This window comes from Colletes gigas, unplaced genomic scaffold (genome assembly GCF_013123115.1).
Source record: "Colletes gigas isolate AHSC1104 unplaced genomic scaffold, ASM1312311v1 Colletes_gigas_Sc00009, whole genome shotgun sequence".
Taxonomy (NCBI): domain Eukaryota; kingdom Metazoa; phylum Arthropoda; class Insecta; order Hymenoptera; family Colletidae; genus Colletes; species Colletes gigas.
Window position 1 is genome coordinate 8,094,560 of NW_025106638.1, and position 21,667 is coordinate 8,116,226.

General features: G+C 43.6%; 1 protein-coding gene across 2 annotated transcripts in view; it reads right to left on the bottom strand.

Annotated features, from left to right (window-relative positions):
- The window catches only part of LOC122397475 (zinc finger protein ush), a 341,099-nt gene that overhangs the window by 90,796 nt on the left and 228,636 nt on the right, over window positions 1–21,667 (bottom strand). The window contains exon 1 of one of the 2 annotated variants that reach the window (XM_043396630.1): window positions 7,462–7,538. The exons of the other annotated variant lie outside the window; for it this stretch is intronic. Within the exon in view, the coding sequence (XP_043252565.1) occupies window positions 7,462–7,528 (67 nt within the window). The 5' untranslated portion in view covers window positions 7,529–7,538. Of the gene's footprint in view, window positions 1–7,461; window positions 7,539–21,667 lie in introns of those variants that run through there. 2 annotated transcript variants of the gene reach the window in all.

Consider the following 21,667-nt stretch of genomic DNA (forward strand, 5'->3'; position numbering starts at 1 on the left):
AGTGGAAACCGTCTCGGGAATTGACAAAACGCCGCGCGACGCCTTCCTGGACGTGCGTCAGCGCGATCGAGACACGATCCGGAGGCCGGGAATAGATCATGATCGCGAGAGAAAAACGGGGGACCCGGTCGTTGGGAGCGCAGGGACGGCGAGGGGGGGAAAAAGAGAACGACAGATCGGCAAGGGAGGAGGAAAAATGGATGGAAAAGAGATAGACACCGGCCATGGATCCAAATGCTATCGCCTGGCTCTCCGACCGAGAGAGAGACTTATCTACCGAGCCGACCCTCTCTCCTCCGCCACCCCATCTGGCCGTTTCCGATATTAAAAATATCAGCCGGCAGATAGGCGCTCGGCTATCGGCACTCGAGCACTCGAAGGAACTTCCATTAAAAATAGCTATCTCTATCTGAGGCCGGTACTACAACAACATCGTGGCCCATGCCAGACGCGCGGGTTGCTGTTGGCCCCGTCCTCGTTCCTCCACGGTCTCGATCGTTGTCACCGTCTCCTTCGCTCCCGTTACGTCGACAGTGGGTGCTTTCGCGGAGAAACGGACACGGAGAACGTGCACGAGCATAAAAACCAGGCTTTCTCAGGAGATACGGGATCTTATCGCGGGCAAATGTTTGGAGCCGCGGTATCAGCTCGGTTTATCGGACTCTTTTCCACGTCGTTCCTACCTCCCTCCGCCCCCCAGTCTTCGGGCTCGTTTCGGTCCTAGTTTTAATTGTCCACCGCCCGGGGACCGTAAACCCAGAAGCCCGTACACGCGTACTCGAACCGAACTGCATCTTATCGAAACGCGCCTGAAAGAAACGCAACTCTGCGGCGCACGGTATGCAAACACGCCCGAACCGCGGAGAAAATGGAGCAAAATGGCTGTATCGTTGTATGATAGTTGAAGGTACAAGGAATCAGAAAAAATTTAACAGGTAAACCTAAGTGCAAACTCGTTGAATCACAGTTCTATGTCATCTTTTATTGATTCCAATGAAGGTGATGAGAATTTATTGAGTTTGGAACACTTTTTTTTATTGAAAATGGTACTTCTGTGATCGTACGAAGAGGTATAGGCAGAGTAAAATGTGGTGGGACGGAAGACATTTTGCGACTATCTCGGGAACTAAAGTCTTGCGGCCATTATATGTATGGGGAAAAGATGTTCAAAATCCTATTTTACAATCATCAAAATCGGAGTTGAGGCCCCCTAAAGTAAACAATTACCGATTCACATATTCGACAATGGTGAATTTGTTATTTCGCAACATTATTTACGATTTCGCGAGTATTAGGGTTCCCCTTCGCGAATAGAAGCATAAACAACGTACGGTAAAAATAAGTGGTAAGAAGTATTTAACAAGTTTCGTTCCAATTAAAATCGAACGAATAGGAGTAACCGTTATATCGACGGTGATGAAAATGGAGGCGGGTGCCCGATGGACGCGCGCCTCGGTTCCTTCCGGCCGGGGAACTTTCATAAATAAAGATACAAACAGCCCCGGATCGCAAATAAACTTACAAAGTATTAGAAGAGGCCCGCGGCTGTCGGTGCTCGCCTATAATCTCGATGGCAAACGAGGTGTACGAAGGACGTGAAGCGGGTAAAGAGCCGACGAGAGGGCTGGCGAGAGGCCACGGTAAGCGTACCGGATCGATAGATCGATCCATCGATGGAGTTCCGTCCATCGGTAACACGCCTCTCCCGATCGACTCGTGGCCGGCGAAAGATCATGCGAGGAGATGAACGAAGAGGGCCGACGGAATCGTCCCGGGTAACTGATCGACCAACACGAAGAGACAGAGAGAGGAGAGGAGAGAGCCCGAGGGGCCCCTCGTTGCACAATTATCTCATTTGCCGATCGGACCCTCCCACGTGTTAATTTGCTTGTTGGTTAACCCGGCGTCCCTCTTATCGTTTATTTCGTTCTTGCCTTTCGTGGAACCCTCCGCGCGCCACCTCCTCCTTTTTCGTCCCCGTTCTTCCCTTCCCGTTGGCCTTCTTCTTCGATCCTCGGCCTTCCCTTGTCCTCGAAATCGCGGCAACGATCGCCGTGACTCCGTGTCCCGCTCCACGAAACCCATCCGGACCAACGGGAACACGAACCACGATCGAAAATTACCATTTTTTCGCACATCTTTAGAAATCCAACCAGTGCACATTTTTATTACAAAGAATGGACGTACGATAATAGAGCAAAATTGAGTAAACGTTTCATCGATGGCGAGTTTTTTACCGGTGAAACCGAAATGAAAGAAACGCAACTTTACGGCGCACACAGTGTGCAAAAACGATCGAAACGCGGACAAAATGGAGCAAAATGGCATTCAAAGTAACGAATATCGTTTAGTTCAAGGCACAAGGAATCGGAATATTTAACGAGAAAAGCTGATTGCAAACTTGTTGAATAATAGTTTTGTATCAACGCCGCTCAAAAATTGCCATTTTTCGCGCACCTTTAGAGATCCAACGAAGCATGGACGTACGATATAGAGCAAAATTGAATAAACGTTTCATCGATGGCGACTTTTTTACGGGTGAAACCGAAATGAAAGAAACGCAACTTAACGGCGTACACAGTGTGCAAAAACAATCGAAACGCGGACAAAATGGAGCAAAATGGCATTCAATGTAACGAATATCGTTTACACGAGTTGCTATGTCGTTTAGTTCAAGGTACAAGGAATCAGAATATTTAACGAGAAAAGCTAAGTGCAAACTTGTTGAATCATAGTTTTATATCAACGCCGCTTGAAAATTGCCATTTTTCGCGCACCTTTAGAGATCTAACGAAGCATGGACGTACGATATAGAGCAAAATAAAGTAAACGTGTACCACTTTGGTAGATTTTGATTGCTTCCTTGCTAGAACCATTTGTTTTTCGCAATACAATATTTTCTCTCGAATACTAATTTTAGTATTTAACTCGTATAATCAAAGATCAAACATTAACAATTTTCACCGAAGATGTACAGTTTTGTGCAACGATCAAACATAAATAAAGCGTATTAAAATTGATGCGAACGTAGGATCAGTAAATAGAAACGAGTACCATCGAGCGCCATTGTGTACCGCCAGGGTATTGTGTACTTGAAAGGGACTTTCGTTTAAGGAAATTAAGAAATTACAGAAATTCGACACAACTAAAAAATTGTAACTGACGCGCGAAATTACTTCCCCGGTATTGATTAAATTTTCAATGTTTCCACGAGTTTCTCAGTATCGGTTATCGTTCCATTTTCTATTATCGTCAAGAATAGCAATTTTCTGTTCAGCGTCGGCCGTAAAGTCGAAGGGAATCGAAGACGAAATAGAAGCTGACAAAATTGAACGAAATCGAGAAACAGTCGGAGGAGTAAAGTCCAGAAAAAGATAACCGACAAGGTGACGATATCGATCAATGACCAGATCGATCAGATCAAACCTACTCTTACTTCTAATCATCGTCTAGACGACTTAACAAGCTTATCGCTGCTCGACAATAAAATCGTTTTCGAGATTATATCGCGATAACGAAACCAACGATTATAAAAACAAAAAAAGATTACGATCTGAGTCGTATCAGCGTCTTGTATCGTCGCGTGTAATTGCGGGTCAGACAGTTTCTTCGAACAGCGTCGACAAAACTATTCTCGTCCCCTGGCTTTCGAAACTACTTGAAATTCAACCGAAACAAAAAGCGAAAGCTATTTTGTAATTTTTTTAATTGGTTGGAAATTATTTTAAAACTGAAAAAATGGTCTGCAATTGGTGATTAGCTGTAGACTTTTAAATTTATTAACTTTTAAACCCAAATGGTAACTGTTTTAACCGATTGGGTTTGAGTCGAGTCTGGGCTAGGATTAATGTAATTCCTAATTTCTTTATTTCTGTCACTGAAACTGCAACTCAAGCTCCATAATCTTCACTGGTTGGTCATTGCTCAAGTTCGACCGAAGAAAATTTAAAGAAAAATTCATTAGCATTTTAAAAATCCTAAATATACTATAGAAAGGTCTCTGGGGCTTTTCAAAGATCCAAGTATCGCCCTATTTCCTAAGATTCAAATGGCCATTATTCGTGAAGTTTTAACAAATTCGTCCAAGATTGCAAACGATAATTCTTCGAGTTCCAAGAGTGCTCTGGTCCGATTCAACGTAAGGAACATCGAACAACTCGTGTGCACTCGTGGTTCTCGTCCAATGAGGTGGAAAAGGGCGCGCAAACTCGAATTCGGGGAACAAAAGAGTCTGGCAGAAAGTTGGAAGCACGAACGGAAAGAGAGGCAACGCACGACGATGTCGGCGACACAGGGAGGAAGTGACGTCACGGCAAAGTAACGAGCCTCGCTTAGCCGCGATAAGCCACTAATCGCGCGATCTTAATGAACTCCTCCCATTAACGCTCCGAGGCCGCGACCGGCAACGTTCGACGAAACCAGCTCTTTTTCTCTCTATTTGCCTGCTTTCGATCACCCTCGTCGGAATCGAGAGAACCGACCGACGGAATCTCGCTGTGATCGATCGTTGAAACAAGAAAACCGAGGCTCAGAAAAAAAAAAGTGTACGTATCACCAAAAGGTGTATTAGAAGTAAGATAGAATAGGATAGATCGCAAAGTATTGTTTTCATTTTGCATTTGTTATAAGATATACTTAACGTAACGATAGAAAATGTACAGTTTGGTTTCAAAGGGCTGTATGTACAACACCCACGCACCCTAATAAAGGAAAACTGAAACTGAAGCGATCGTTGGAAAATTGCTAGGATCCCGAGTGGATCGAGATTTACATATTAATTTTTTATCGAGCGATCGAAACATTTTTTTCCTGCTTTGCAACAACCTGTTATACAACCCTTGATAAATGAACAGAAACAGAGGTGGGCCCGAGGGAGGGGCGATCACGGCGATAGCCCCTCCCTGAGCGTTATGAAATCATAACAAAATATATTTGTCGTTCATTTTACGTTACAGTAAACGTTTTTTTGTATACACTGATGTGTGTGTCTCCATCCGCAAGCAAGGCTTCCAAATGTACTTCTAAAAAGAGGCATTTTCAGTAGTATATTGAAACATTTATGTGTGGTTTAAGTATGCAATATATAAGATTTCATTTGATTTCTTTTGTTATTATAGAAGATAGAGGAAAGTAACAAGTTCGACTATATCAAATGTTCACAAATGACGATGTATGTTACGGAGAAACGACAAAACTACCTAAAAGTTGCTAAATATCTAATACTTGAGACGAGAATATAAATTTTGCAAAATAAAAATAAAAATGCAGAATATTATTCAAAGTATAATAATAAAAAGAAATATGTATATGGTTATTAGGGTAAGAGATTTAATTTAAAAATACATCAGATATTCGTTGTTGTCTTCGGGATTGATATTTTGTTAAGATAAATTTTACAGTACACTTATCGATAAAAATGTATACTGTATCAATTAAGCATTCGATTGATATAAACTTTTACGGAAAATAACGATACAATATAACGAAAATAAAAATTTACAATTGAACAGTTACACAAATATCCGTACCTTTGTTTCGAATACAGAGCAAAATAATTATTAATCAAAATATCAATATTTTTGTCGTATTACTGTCGTATTATAAAACAATTGTTTGGTACACCTTACTTCTATAGTATTCATCATTTTTATCGTATCGAATCGTTTACTTAATTGTCTTGTAATTGTTTATTTATTCAGAAAGAAATATCAACTGTTTGAAATCTGCGAACGATGCAGTACGAATGCTTTTATGACTCACTATACGTTGGATATGATAGCGAAGATGTATATTAACGATGTACCCTGATGTTTATCTCTTTTAGTGTCGTGGTTACTTACAAGTAAAGTGATTGAAGATTAAAAAAGAAATGAATTAATCTAAATCTAAATGTACGGCAAACCTTCAGCAATAATTATATTTAATAACAAAGAATCATAAGAAGAGAGTTTGATGTTTGATCTAACGATACCAATTCGTTTATTTATTTTTTAACGAAATAATAATTTTATCAATTCAGAAGCTAGTTTTCTCGTTCCATAAACGCATCGTTCTAAAACTAAAGAAAAATATTTATCGCTGTGTTAATAGCAATTCAAATAAAAATCATTTTTTCGCCAGCAGCGAATGTGTTTTCCACCCCTAACGCGTAAAAATAATTTTTTCTACAGTCAAGTAAATCTGTTTGATCGGAAACTTTTTATCAGAGGATCCCTGTATCGGATTCGTTCGTTTTTCTCTATTTTTGGTATCGAGTAGAGAAAAGCTTTTCAAAAAGCAAAATGATAGAAAAATCGTACGGTTGTATTTTGTGCGATTTTGCATTTTATGTTTTTTCTTTTCTTTTTGTGCGTTTAACGTATTCTGGCATAGACGATTATTTAACAGTTTTAATCAGTCGATATGTTACATTCGAGAGCGACAATCTACAAGCTGTCTGAGTGAGAAATTTCGAAATTTACACGAGATAACATTGTTAAGAAGACACGCCGATAATCGATCGACAACGCGCGATACGAAACTTCGGAATTGACGAGCGAGCATTTTGTTTACAGAGTGACGCAAAAGTAATTAACCATTCTATCTACAATTTTTCATAGTGCACTCCGAAGAACGGACAATTAAAACTAATCGGTGATCAGTGATCCGTGACACGAGCTCGATGATTGGCTACCAACGATCCATGACTTCTTACATAGCCGCAACACTCTGCCGATCGACTATGACTCATTTTTTCTCTCGTATAACGTTAATACGCGGTCAAATATATTGTATTAAAAATTTTACAAGTTTGCAATCAAACGTAAAATCCGCAACAGGCATAATTGTGAAATTAATTTCACAATAGATCGTAGCATTTCAAGTGTCAATCGTGCAACTAACGAACAATATTTATTTTTTTTAATTTTTCTTTTGAGAGTAATAACGATAAACAATTTTGGTAATCTATTTATAAAGGACATACGTATAGCAGTATTTCTCAATCCAGGATCTGCCACCCCATTCGAAGGTGAAACTGTACAACACCATCGTCGTGGTTCATTCTACTTAAACGACAAATATTTTATTTTAATATTGATGTCAAGTTTCACAAACATGAAGCCACTCGTCATCAAATCTTATATAAACATCAAAATCAACAGATTTTTACGTTCACGAGGTATTCGTAAAACAGATCTCCTGAATCTCAAAATTAAATAGTATACGTTCGAAAACTAACATTAAATTCAAAGGGTTAAAATGCAGTTGTTACCGACGAAAACGATCATTGTTTCGTTCTTTTTCCATTCTATTTATCCATTTTTAAATAAACGACGACCGAGAACGTCTTCGACACTGACTTGTTTAACAGGTTCACTGTCTATGACCCGTATATGGGTCATACCACCGCGCTATTGGATACGTCGTTGACAGATTGGACAGTGAACGCGTTAATTCCGTCGCGCCGATAAAACCACTTACTTGTCAAGGAGAGGGTCTCCGTTCTCAGCTGACTGGCTCGTCGTTGCCGCCACAACAGTATACTCATCGCGTCGGAATTCGTTCCAGTCTCGATCGCGATTTTCTATCCGGTCCGATCGTAGGCAAATCCAAAATGGACGAACGTCATCTTGCTCGTCGGCCACCAAGTATCGCACTCGCGCACCAATTTCAAATTTCTCAGAAACGCTCGTCGGCCGAGCACGCGCGACTCCGCTGTGAGTCAACTTCACGCAACTGTCGACACGCTCGCGATTTCCAAGGTGGCCCGGCGATCGAGCCGGCGCATCAGATTGATCAACGTTCGATAGATCCCGAGCTAGATACCGCGTCACGTTACCGTCACGAGCTCGTGACCGTGCCTGGCGATCGCGAGAGACCGATTACGATTCATTCCTATCGCGACGCATCGGTTGCATCGCGAGCATCGATCCCTGCTTAACCAACCGCCAGCGGCGTTCGCGATTTCGCAGTATCCGCGGCTCTATCACGCTTCGACGACCGACAGTTACGGAAACAATTGGCGGGGAAACGGTCGCCCAAACTCCCCTCTGGTTTGGTTAACCGATAACCTTGCGAGGCGACGCGTACATCGACTCTTATCGACATCTCCATCGATTATCAGACATCTTATCTCCTTTAATCGCCTCCGTTCGACCGATTCGATCTCACAGAAAATATTTTCACGAGTCTTTCGCGCAGCGAGACGAACCGCTCGACTGACAGCGTTCGTTCGATTTCACGTTTGCTCATCGTTATCGTCTCGATGTTTGAGGTACAAAGTTGAAATAAAATTCTTGTTGTGCCCAAAGGATGGGGTCCATACGATGGCTATCGCTTTTTAACTCTATGGAGAACGAGCCATTGGTGTACGGATTCTTCGAAACCAGTCGATTACAGTTAACATTTGCTTTTATTGAACTACCACAGAGCTAGTCAATTATCTTTTAATTTTGTATTACACGAGGATCTAGGTCTACTGGTTTACGATTCTTCGAAACCAGTTGGCTAGAGTTGTTAACGTTTGCTTTCATTGAACTTCCATGGAGGTTTTACTATCCTCGAGTCACAAAGAATAGACAAAGAAACTTATTCTCGACATCCTCGTTAACACGATACCCGCAAGAACATCGACTGTTCTTATCGATCTTTCTTATCGTCTTCGGAAGGATCCAAAGAGTAGATCAATAGAAACATTTAGCCTGCGTTGATCAACCATTCCAGACGTCTTTTACAGTCCGCTATAGGCTTCCTTACGATCCTCCAATTTAGTTTCAGCTATCTTCCTCATTGTTCTTCCACATTCTCTTGGGAATAGTCCTTTGTGATCCCATTACAGGTCTCATTATTCTTTTCTAATTCTTCGACCATCAGGAACCGAGCTTCAGGCGTAGCTCTAATAGTCTCTAGAAGGGTGGACTAACCGGGCACAGCTTCCACATTCATCAATCATTAATTTCTTCGCGATCTACAAGAGGCTTTCCTTTTGCAATTTTTCGAAACATTCCAACCACCAATGAAGCTTCGGTTACCTTAACTATTACCACCGGAAGGACGGATAAGTTCAATCCACGTTCATCCATCATTCTCACGTGTTCCTTACGATCTTCCAAAAGACAATCATTTTTCAATTTGCCAGAGTAATCAAGAATCCAACTACGCTTCCACACTGTCTTCTTCCTAATTATCTTTAGGAGAACCTAAAGAGCAACCTCTTTGTCTCTTCGTCTTCTCCCAGTGCTTTGACTCAGACGAGTTCAGCTATCCTCTTTCTAGTTATCTCATATCTTCATTCACGATTTTAATCGCTCGAAGGTGTATCTTCAGATTCTCCAAAATGCAACGTTCGATAGAATCCAGGCCCAGTTCCACTCCATCTTCCCAAGGATCCAAAGGACGCGTTGGCGCTGGGAATGGAAGAGGCAGTCGAATATTCGGCGCAACGGAAACCAGGGCAACAACGATCCTAATTTCGACAGGGAAGCAGCTAGGAGGGGCCACGAGGAGGCTCGATAGGCCGATTGTCGTCGTTGTAGCGGCGTACGCGGGAATAAACGAGCCCCGCGGATAATCCGCGTATCGCGGCCGGCCCGTGCCCGCTCCGACAGCTCCAGGGACCAACTCTTATCGGTCGCTCGTTGCCCGATAAGCCGGCACGATCGGCATCTTATCGATCGCGAACACGCGCGACGCGCGACCGGAAAACCGACGGCTAATTGTGCGACCGCTGACAATTAGGAGGCCCGGTTTGCCCGGCAAAATTTTCGTCACGGCTGGCCTGCGGTCCGCGCCTGATAACGCCTGACACCTGGACGCCGATAGGGGTAATTGAATGCTGGACGAGCCGGCTACGCGCTTCGCTTCGATACTGGATCCTGATCGACGGACTTTCCAGCTCGCCCCAAGTGTCTCTACGTTTCTTTCGTTTCGTTCCCCTCCCCAAGATATTAATGGATAGTTAGTCGATCTCAAAAGCAACGATTTTTATTGACAATGATCGTTTGTACGAAAGGAAGATGGTAGCTTGCGGTTGAAAGGTGTTTGGGATGGTGGGGTACGATTTTGATTGGAGAGTGTGGTTAGGAAATGTTGTTAAGTGCAGTTAAGATGATCAAGCAGGATGATGAACTTTGAGGTTGAACAGTATTTAGGGTAGTGGTGTTGGAATTGGATGAACAATGTGGTTAGGCAATGCACAGTGCAGTTAAGATGTCTAAGCAGGATGATGTACTTTGCTATTGAACATTGTTTATGATAGTGTTTAGTAGTAAAGAATTCAGAATTCTTGTTTTCTCTAATAGGACTTCAAATCAACGTAACGAAACATTGCGTTTGAACTCGAAATTCGTTTAAAGATGACAATAAGAAACTTCGTCCAAATCGTTGCGTTTGTTCGACGGAAAGGTTCGCGCGAATTATCTTTTACGTCGAATTGACGCGCGCGTGAGACCTCGTGGCAAGTTCGCGCGCACTTAACGACATAATACAACGACGATCGTGTTCTATCTCGCGCGGCAAACGTAAATCGCCTTCTATTCCGTAACGGAGCGCGGTCGTGCTTTATTTCGCGACCGATTGCGACGTATTTCTTGGCGCGAGGTGTTCGTTGTATACCTTCCGAGGCGGTCGTGCCGCGAATTCTGAAAGGAAATCTTGCGCTATTCACCGGCGCAAAACGAGCGCGCTTTCTTCCGTAATGCGAGCTCGTCTGACAGTCGCGAAGAATGGTTACGGTTAACCCTTTATTGCACGAAACGCGCACTAGCCAATGTTTCGCTCGTGTTGCAAAGCTTGCACCTTTTGCACTTTGCTCGCGAGCTAACCAGAATTTTAACCCTCGAGCGGACTATCAATTTCAATTATTTTATTTAACACGTTCACTGTCTATGACACGTATACGGGTCATAGACACCATGCTTTTGGATACGCCGCTGAGAGACCGGACAATGACCGCGTTGATTCTTATCAAATTGATGAATGGAAATCAAATTTCCTTCAAAAAATTATTATTTTGAACTCGCAGAGGCCCCCAATAATTCACTCAAGAGTTAATGTTGCGAACTAAACTCTCGTTGAACTGACCTACCGGCTTCTCAGCGGGAAACGTAATAATTCTCGCTGTTCCCCGTCGAATCGAGCTCGCCCAATTGTACAGCCAACGTAACTTAACGAAATCCACAGTTTTCCAAGCGCGAATAGACTATAGGTCGTTCTAGCGACTTGCAAAGGTCACGATAGATTTCTGTGCGCGACGATGCGATCGTCCCGAGTGACTTTTCGCGGGAATCTCTGGATAACTGTTGGCCTCTGGTTCTGGGCCACCCCGGACTCGGCGCGAGCTCGCGATTAACGCGGGAGGGCTTTCGACGAGACGGACAAGCTTCTTCCGACAGACTGCTTAAAAGCGAGGGTAAGACGTAACCGCAGCGAGATGCTCGCTCTTGCAGGGAAGCACTATCACTGGTTTCCAAGCGGCCTGGAGACCCGTGGCAATGGCTACCTGTTATCACTCTCCTCTCTCTTCGCTTCCGTCTACGCCTGCTTTTCTCGTTCTCTCTTTCTCCGGGTCTTCGTGTTCTGTTAACTCACGATAATGCCACGGCAAACATGCCGCTTTTCCCTTTCGCGTCTACGCGGCCAACCGTTTGGAGGAGCTGATGCGACCTGGACATAGCGCCGTCTCGTGGAAGGGCTCGGAATCACTGATCGTTTTCGACAATTTTTCTTCGTAGATTACGATTTTCAGATTTTTGAATAGAGTCGGTTGCCTTAATATGGAACAGTCTTTTTCATACACTTTTATGAAAAATTAAATTTTATGTTCTTCTGAGTGGTAGCAAAGTTAAAATATAATAACGGTGTGGGGAATGTTTAATTTCTTTACTGAGATCCTCATTTTCCATATTAGGCTCACAGTGCTCGTAATACTGACATCGCTACGTGACGGACATGGTCGTCAAACCACAGCTGACTGGTTAAATCGTATTAACAGCTCGGTCAAGAAACCTTATAATTTCTCTCGCAATATCAAAGCTCCGAAACTTACTTATAAGTTGCACAAAAGTTTAAATTGCATATTTAAATACCTATTCTTCCATAGATACACACGACCACCTAACGATACGGTTTAGATCGCGATACCGTTGCATTTAAAAATATATCTCTGTCACAAGCCCTTACCGTCTTCAAGAGCACGCAAAGAACTATTTCTATTAGAAGTAAAAAATTCTGAGAAACCACAAACTATACATTTGCAAACGTCGTGGCTCTATTTTTGAGAAACTGTTTATTTTAACAATTTATCGCATCAGTTATATTTCGTACTTCGTGACACGTTTATTGGAATCCATAATCTCGCGTACGTGCCAACAACGAATATTTTTGTATTAAAGAGAATACAAATTAAACGTCGAAACATTTATTAAACGAATGAAAGCACTGAAACGAGGTCGCCACAGGTTAATACAAAAAGAAAAATTCGTAGATAGAACGCGGTATAACAAACAACATTTGATCGAAATGAATGGTAAGAATTCCTAAGAATACTTGTTTGGTTAATCGTGCGTATTTGCAACGAGGCTATTTTAACCATCGTTTCTACCCAGTCGTTTTAGCCGTAAACTTGTTCGAAACCACTCGCGAAATTCTCAACGATCGAACAATTGAAACTGTCCACCGTCCGAGCCGCGTTAGTAAACAACATTCCCATTGTAGTTCATGAGGTGCTCTGTCGGCGGTAACCGTTTCTCGATTGCACGAATTACACGGTCGTTCGCGAAGAAAAGAAACCGAGGCGAGTCGTATGTATGTACGTATTGGTAGAATTCGGGCCAGCAAAGTTACCTCCTGTCACTGGCGTCACGAAGCTTGAACTTCGCCGATAGCGCGGCCCGATAACAGATGCCGATAACGCCGTGCGATACCCGTAACGCGGCACAACGGGCTCCGTGACTAATGGCGATAACGATAAGGACGATCGTAAGACACGTAGGGAACGGCTGTATCTAATAACCGTACTCTTTGTCTCGGTTCGACTATCGCCGTCGGCTCGTTTCGACGCCGGCGATTAGATTTTATAATATTCGCGACACCGCAACGGTTCGGTTCGCGCGAGAAACTTGCTGGTCGTTGAAAACGCAGGACACAGCATGACCAGACTTTACGTAATAGAACACATTTTCCCACCAAAATTAACCACGAAACGATTACTTTTTTAATTTCGTCGAAAAATTTGACCATCTACTCGAATTTTTTTCTCGAAAATGCGTAGGATTTCGCGAGTATGTATATTCACCAAAAATGATTGTAATTGACCCCTGCAAACGAAAATAATTTTTCTTGAACGATTCGAAAGTTTTTAATTTTGCCGAAAAATTTCTGCACCAACTCGAATTTTTTTCTCGAAAGTCAATAGGAATTCGGGGATATGTCTATTCACCGAAAATGATTGTAATTGATCCACGAAACTAAAAATAATTTTTTTAGGACGATTTGAAATTTTGTTTTCTCGTCGAATTTCTGCACCTACTCAAATTTTTTTCTCGAAAGTGCGTAGGATTTCGGGGGTACGTCTATTCGCCAAAAATGATTGTAACTGACCCCCGAAAATGACAATAATTTTTTCAGAACGATTTGAAACTCATGAAATTTTAGGGGAATCATTCATTCGTGGTCAGATATATTTTCGGTAAAGAATTTTTTTCTCGAAAATTGTTAGGATTTCGAAGGTATGTGTATTCACCAAAAATAATTGTAATTGACCTCTGCAGTCAAAAATAATTTTTTCAGAATGACTGGAAGTTTTTAATTTCGCCGAATTTGTCCATTTAGTGAATTTTTTTTCTCGAAAGTGCGTAGGATTTCGGAGGTATGTGTATTCACCAGAAATGATTGTAATTGACCCCCGCAACCGAAAATAATTTTTCCAGAACGATTCAAAAATTTGTTTTTTTCGCCGATTTAGGTACCTTATTGATTTTTCTTAAAAATTCGTTTTTGATTTTTAGTAATTTTGATTAACGCCCTATAGAAAAGTTGTCTAATACTTTTTTGTAGGTACCCATGAGCTCTACTGCAGAAAAAAGTTTCATTGAAATATATTCACTATTGTAGGAGTTATGGCTGTTTGAAAATTGGACCATTTTTATGGGGTTTTTCTCACTTTACGGGGTCAAGGAACAACTTTTTCAATATTATTAGAATTTCTACGTACTCTCCACTAAAATACGCGTTGTTTGCCGCTTGAAACATTAAAATCCTCCAATCCGTTCAGAAGTTATGACGTTTTGATGATACGCACGAAATTTTGGAGTGACATTTCTGGTCAGACATTATATTTTCGGTAAAGAATTTTTTTTTCGAAAATGGTTAGGAATTCGAGGGTATGTGTATTCACCAAAAATGACTGTAATTGACCCCTGCAGTCAAAAATAATTTTTTTAGAATGACTTGAAAATTTTCAATTTCGCCGAATTTGTCCATTTAGTAAATTTTTTTTCTCGAAACTAAGTAGGATTTCGGGAGTATGTCTATTGACAAAAAATGATTGTAATTGACTCCCGCAACTGAAAATAATTTTTCCAGAACGATTTGAAATTTTTTTTTTCACCGAAAAATTTAGGTACCTTGATTTGGCATAATCGACGTCGACACTAGAAACGACGAACTTCCATAGCGTCTAACGGACCGGTGGGGATAGCAGACGGAAGTGCGAAGGAGGAACGCGAAGCGAATTATCTACAGGTGTCCGTTATTGCTCCTCGAAATACAGGAAATTTGTTTTTCCAAAAATTGATAAATCTTAAATGGAAAACCGCAAACCAGTAAATCGTGACGATGAGAAGCAAGTTTCCCTTCGACTACAGTTAATAACATATCGCATAAAAAAATATTAGCTTTACTCGAGGTTAAATCCAGGAAGATAATCGAGCTTCGCAATTCCGACGTCCGCGAAGCATTAATTCTCCTTCGCCCGACTCGTAACGTAACCTCCCTGGTTACAGTCCGCGTTCCCGGCGCTATCAAAAAATATCCCCAGACGTTGCGTGCGCCCAGGTGCACCGGTCTCCGCATTAAAAACGCCCGGTGACCTCCGCGATAGTCGTTCTGACGTGTATATCCTCGTCGCAGATGTCGCAAAACCCGGAGAGCAGCCGGCAACGAAGTTCTCCGATAGCCTGATGGTCATTTCTCATTTGCGTAATCTCCGTGCGCTGCCCTCGGCTCGCTCTCCTCCTCGCGGTGCTCCGGATAGGAACAGGAGGAACAGGAGAAACGGAGAGAAACGGAGACAGGGGAAAGGTGGGGGAAGGGGGTGGGAGGGGGCGCAGAGAAGCTCTTCCGCGAGGTCCAGGGGGTGGCGTTGGTCGGCGTAAGCGGACCATTTGTTCCGCGCGGGGGCGGTTTTGACGAGGCGAACTCTGCCCTAATCGCCGTGGCTGCGAACGCGACGCCTCCGCTGGGAGCTAATCATAATTGCGCCGCACGATAAAAAGTGTCCGGCTCTTTTTCACCGTCCTAGGCGCACCGGAGGGCACGGCCGGACGATGACGAAGTGCACGCTGCAACCGGCGCCGGGGTATCTCGCCTCGTCGACTGACTGCTCGTGTAATCGACCTCGAAACGTTGTTACAGTCTGTCAGACAAGAGCGTGGCGTCGATAACTTCCGACTAGAAAAAAGGAAACGAACGACACCGAGACCGGGGAGAATTCGTTTGCACACGGTGTAATGATTCTTAAACTCACGAGTCGCCCCCGGGGTTTCGTGCGTTCGTCTTTCGTACTGGGGGTGGCGAAATTTGATGTGCCGACGAACGTCGAAGAAATCGTTTTCTTTTGTACGAATCGTCGACGAGTGTCTCGGTTCGTATCGTTTTTTAAATTACGGTTTCCACGCTGCGCAGAAGGATTCCTCCATTTGGGAGTGTATAGTTCGGGCCACGATACAGCGAGCTTGTAAAGTTGAGGGGTCAAAGTAAACATGTTCCAGCTGCCGGGACAAGGGAATTGACAAAAATACAAGCAGATAAGGGCCTTAGACCACGATCAGTGTTGGGAACTCCAACATTTTATTAGTGGACACATCATTTGGTTTAATATTAGTTTTAATTACTTAATTGGCAATCTGGTAAGTACCTTATGGTACAAAGTGAATTGACGTACTATTAAGCCTTTAAGCACACCATACTTTGGGACCGCGTACACCCACCCCTGTACCACTCTCAGTGGGTGGGATTTCAAATGTCTGAGGGATGGGCAGGGGTTTGATTACCCAAACAGAATCTCCACCTATTTTGAAATAGGTCTGGGTTAGGGTTAATCGCGGGGCATAACATTGACCAGAGTTAGAACCGAATCAAGAACCTTTACATGTTAAAACATTGAAACGTTAACTGTTAACACACGTGTATATATTTGTAAATAAATTCCAAATGTTGTAAATAGTATTGGACTTTCTATTTACTAAATAAAACGGCTCCACGAACCTTGTGGGAGCCTACAATCAGTACAAAGAAATGTTTTATCCAAGGTCGCCATTTTTAGGAAGGCATTTTCATAGGTACTGTTACAGGTAAAGGTCTTACTCGAGTCTTTAATATCTTAATTTACCTGCTCACGATATATGCAGGTAGAGAATGAAAAAACGACTCAGAAATTGTTTAAAAGTATAGCAATCTATTTTTATACTTCGAATCGTCTGGGAGACGTCGAGAGATGGAGGCTCCACGATGGAGGTTTCCGCAGAGGGACCGGTCGATCGAACAGCGATCGAATGGTTGAGTCATTTGTGTTTCAAGAATTTCGTGGAATTTCCTTCGTGCGTGGTCTGCCCTGAATGAATCTGAGGGCTCTTTCAGACGAAACACTTGGTGACTGGTATTCGGGACCGCTAAGTAGACAGCTGTCGCTGAAATATCGAGATTTGACAGTTCCGCTTCTTTCTTTTGTTTTTAGTTTACTAGTCTACGTGGCAAACGATGACGGCAACACGAATATTTTGAAAAATTCATACGACTAATTTCAAATTATAAATAATCATAAAACAAACTACATTATATTACAATATAAAAAAAGCATACAAGTTAAAAATGTTAAAGGTTTAATCTTTACGAAGCTCTATTGCTTACAATGTATCTTCGATGGCATGTCGCTTGGTCAGGTCACTGATTATGAGTGGCTCGTTTGGAACAGCCCCGAGGCTCGATGAATCGTGCGAATAACAGGGATAGGGACGCTACTCTACTATCAAAGTTTGAGTTGAAATTTAACGTACGATTGCGAATACGCTCGCCAGCAGAGGGCTACGCGTACCGTATCTTTCTCACAAGTACTCGACCGAGAGTCTGTTTTTCTATATACATTCCTCGACAGACTATTAATTGCCTAATAATGGATTGCTAGAGTTGCCTAATTACTGCATACGTTGGTGGACTGGCCAGAGAAATCTTGGAAGACATTTACTATTTCAAAAAATGTGTACCTCAAGTTCAACGCAAAGGGTATAGCCGGATAAGATGGTCAAAAGTGCCCTTGAGCCAAACTGATCAGTGAACATATCAGTTATTAGACCATTCAAAGAAAACCATTTGTGTCAAATATCAACCCCGTACCCTTACTGAGAGGGTAGTTACAGGGCGTAACGCAATTTTCAGTTTAAGCTGTATATCTTTTGTTGTATTGTATCAAAGATTTTGAAAAAAATTGGGGGTATTTTGCTCTACGGCGTACGTGTTTGTGAATTTTTTCAAAATTTTTCACCGCAAAATGGATTTTTAAAAAATTCGAAAATTATAAAAATATTTTTTTTTAATAGAAATTATTAAATGACCACGTTTATATTTTTACAGTGTTAGTGTCTTGTTATGATTATTAATCTATAATCTTTTCAGATTTTTAGAAATGGGGGAGCGATGTTGGAAAAATCAAAAACCGACATTTGCTTTTATTTTTACCTTGTAGCGTGTAAAATTAGATATAAACAAATTGTAACGCGGCGCCCCGTTTAGGAACCTGCGACGACGACGCCCCTGAGTTGGAAAACCCCCGTACGCGGCACTGTACAGAGCGACTGCAGGTACCGCGCAAAGGGAAAAAACCCTCCTCTCCATGGTCCGTCCTTTTCCTTGAAATAGCCCCCATATTTCCCAATCAACAGAATCAAGGTTAGGCTACAAAGGTTACGAGCAGACGACGCTTACGGTGTTCGGCACTCCACAACTTTGTATCGCAAACCATCCCAACGCCCAAGCCGAGGAAACCGAGATCTATATAGTGACCGGTACCAAAAGCTTGTCCTACACTCTAGAGGAAGACGTCTCCGACGGCACCTCTACGAATCCTCTCGCATCCCTCCTCGTGGAAGAAGACGTTGCCTACGCGGCCCACGGCACTTCCACACTCCTCCAAAGAAAGTCGATCCGCGAGTCGTAGTAACGACCGAATTACGCGTTCGGCTATCACCAAAACTACCTCCACCAGCTAGATTTCAAATCGCGCCGTGACCAAACCGTACGTGTCAACCCTCGACCGTATCGCAAAACCCAGTGTAAAAGTTTTATCTCTGTTTTGTGAACAATAAACCACATTCCCGTTACAAATTGGCGCCCAACTAGAGGCCACGTTAAGTTCATCACGGCACCGAAGAAAGATCTTAAATCACCTGGTGGAGAAGTAAGAAGAAGTCCAAGGAACATGACGACTTTCCAAATGACGGACGACCAGCTAAACCGCTTGCTGGCCACGCTGACAACTCGGCAAACATCTCCACCAACCACGTCACAGGGAAGCTTCGCGCGCTGCACCACGCGTTTTGGAGGATCAACGAACAGAACGAGGGTCGAAGAATTCATCTCGACGATCTCGATTTACAAAGAAATCGAAAACATTTCTGACGTAAATGGGATCAAGGGGCTTCCACTACTACTGGAAGACGAAGCAGCGACATGGTGGCACGGCGTCAAAGAAGATGTGACGACATGGGCTCAGGCCATGGATCTGCTGCGCGCCGCATACGCACCAAAGAAGCCTGGATACGCCGTGTACGCAGAATTATTCGCAACAAAGCAGACAGAGAACTGTGCGACTGACGTATTCATCGCACAAAAAAGAGCTTTGTTCGCTGAATTAACGCACAAACACGCAGAAGAGATTCAACTTGATATGATATACTCTCTCCTGAAGCTGCGCATACGAGAGAAAATCCCGCGGTGTTCAGTAAAGAATTTTGAAGAGCTCATAGGGAAAGCAAGAACGTTCGAAGCTCTTGAAGAGGAAGCAAGGGAACAGCAGGAACCATTCGGCAAACCCTTACCGACCCAAGAAAAAAAACTTGTAACATGCTCGTTTTGCCGAAAAACTGGTCACTCGTTCGAAGAATGTCGGCGAAGGAAAGCCAAAGAACCAACGAAACTGGAACCACCAACTCCACTCCACTGTTATGGATGCGGAAAACCCGGAGTTATGAGAAGTCGGTGTCCGCAATGTAGCCAAGCCACTGTATCCAGCATCCAGACGACAGATTTCTGTTCCGTGAGCCTAGCCCAGGCCCGAAATCGTCCAACGGCCCGGATCCAAATCGAAGGATTCAAAGGCCACGCCTTTTTTGACACAGGGGCAAAAGTGAGTATCGCGAGTGATAGCCTGTACAGTAAACTGACAGCAAATGGAACCAAATTCCAGCAGCGAAAACTCCTGATTGCTCTAGCGGATGGACATCCGCGAATACGGTCAGTCCTATGTGCAGATTTGACGGTCCAGCTCAAGGATCGAAACATCAAATCCCCGTTCATCGTGCTACCCGGGGCAACCGAAAACCGGACTCTCCTAGGCATCGATTTCCTCGAAACAGCAGGAATTATAATAAACGCAGCATAACGTTCATGGAATTACGTGGATCAACCCAAAAATCACCACTTTTTCGAAGAAGAGCCTCCAGTGAAAGTATCGCAGCCAAAATCCAGGAAATTCCCCAAAAAGGAGTTGGCTCTGGTAGGGACGCAGGAGCCGCCTGCTCAAACACCCGAAAAACGGATGCCTGACGAAGAGGATTGGATCGAGATGTGTCACACGCCGCCACTTCTGTCACCACTACCACCCACTCCAAAGAAGACTCAACAAACGGATATCTTGGACGACCTGTTTGATCGATGCTTCCAGACCTACCGTCTGGATTTGGCATCGGTAGATGTACTGCTACGACCAGAGGAAGCCGAAGGCCTGGATCAAAACGAAAAGCGACAAGTAGAGCAGTTATTGATCCAGCACCTCGATCTGTTCGAAACGAGTGAGGAATCGACAACGTTCGCGGAGCATCGTATCGACACCGGAGACCACGCACCGATCGCGGTTCCTCCATACCGGCTATCCCCCGCTAGAAAAGCAGTGCTACGGGATGAAATTGACGAGATGTTGCAAAAAGACATCATCGAAGAAAGTGAATCACCTTGGGCTGCTCCCGTCGTCATGGTCGCTAAAAAGGACGGAGGCGTGCGAGTCTGCGTAGACTACCGACGACTCAATGCGATCACAGTCACGGATACCTACCCCTTACCCAGGATCGATGACTTGATACACGCCACCACTTCAACGAGGTTCATGACGACGCTAGACCTCCGATCCGGCTACTGGCAGATCCCAGTACATCAAAAGGATCAAGAGAAGACAACATTCGTTACACCTTTCGGGACATACCGTTTCAAACGAATGCCATTCGGCCTAAAAAACGCACCGGCCACGTTCCAGCGTATGATGGACCGACTTCGCGTACCCCTCGGTGAGCGAATGATCATCGCGTACTTGGACGATCTATTAATTTTATCGTCCTCCTTCAACAACCACTTGGCCGACCTCAAGGCCACCTTCAGCAGAATAAGATTCTTCGTGCTTCGAATGAACAGGGAAAAGTGCTACATGTGTTGTCCAGAAATCAAATATTTGGGACACATCATTACACCCAGTGGCATCGAGGCAGATCCAGAGAAAATTTCGGCAATATTGGAACGAAAGGCGCCCACAAACGTAAAGGGGGTGCTCAGCTTCGTCCAAACCTGTTCATGGTACAGAAGATTCATCCCCGGATTTGCTCAGACTGCGGAACCTCTCACCCGCCTCACCCGGAAGAAAACTTCGTGGCACTGGGGGGAGGAACAGAAGAAGTCTTTCCAAGACCTTAAGAGGATGCTGACAGAAGCACCCGTTTTAAAACCAGCAAACCCGAAGATGCCATACACCATTAGGACAGATGCCAGTGGATACGCTCTCGGCGCAGCTTTGGTGCAGGGGGAGAAAGAAGAAGAACACCCCGTGGAATATGCTAGCCGATTCCTCACGACCGCGGAACGCAACTACTCTACTACTGAGCGGGAGGCTCTCGCCGTCGTGTGGGCAATTAATAAATTCCGTGGATATATAGAGGGATCGGAAGTACGCATCATGACAGATCATCAGCCTCTAAGATGGCTGATGACTCTGAAAACACCCAGTGGTCGCCTGGCTAGGTGGGCACTGCTACTGCAGGAATTCAACATTCAAATTGACTACTGCCCAGGAAAGTCCAACTACGTCGCTGACTATCTCTCCAGACCTCAAAGGGAGGATACAGACAACGAAGACGAGTGCAATATCGGACTGATTTCGGTAGATATGCCAGCTAGAAAAAGTAACGAAATCCGAGAACAGCAGCTGAAAGAC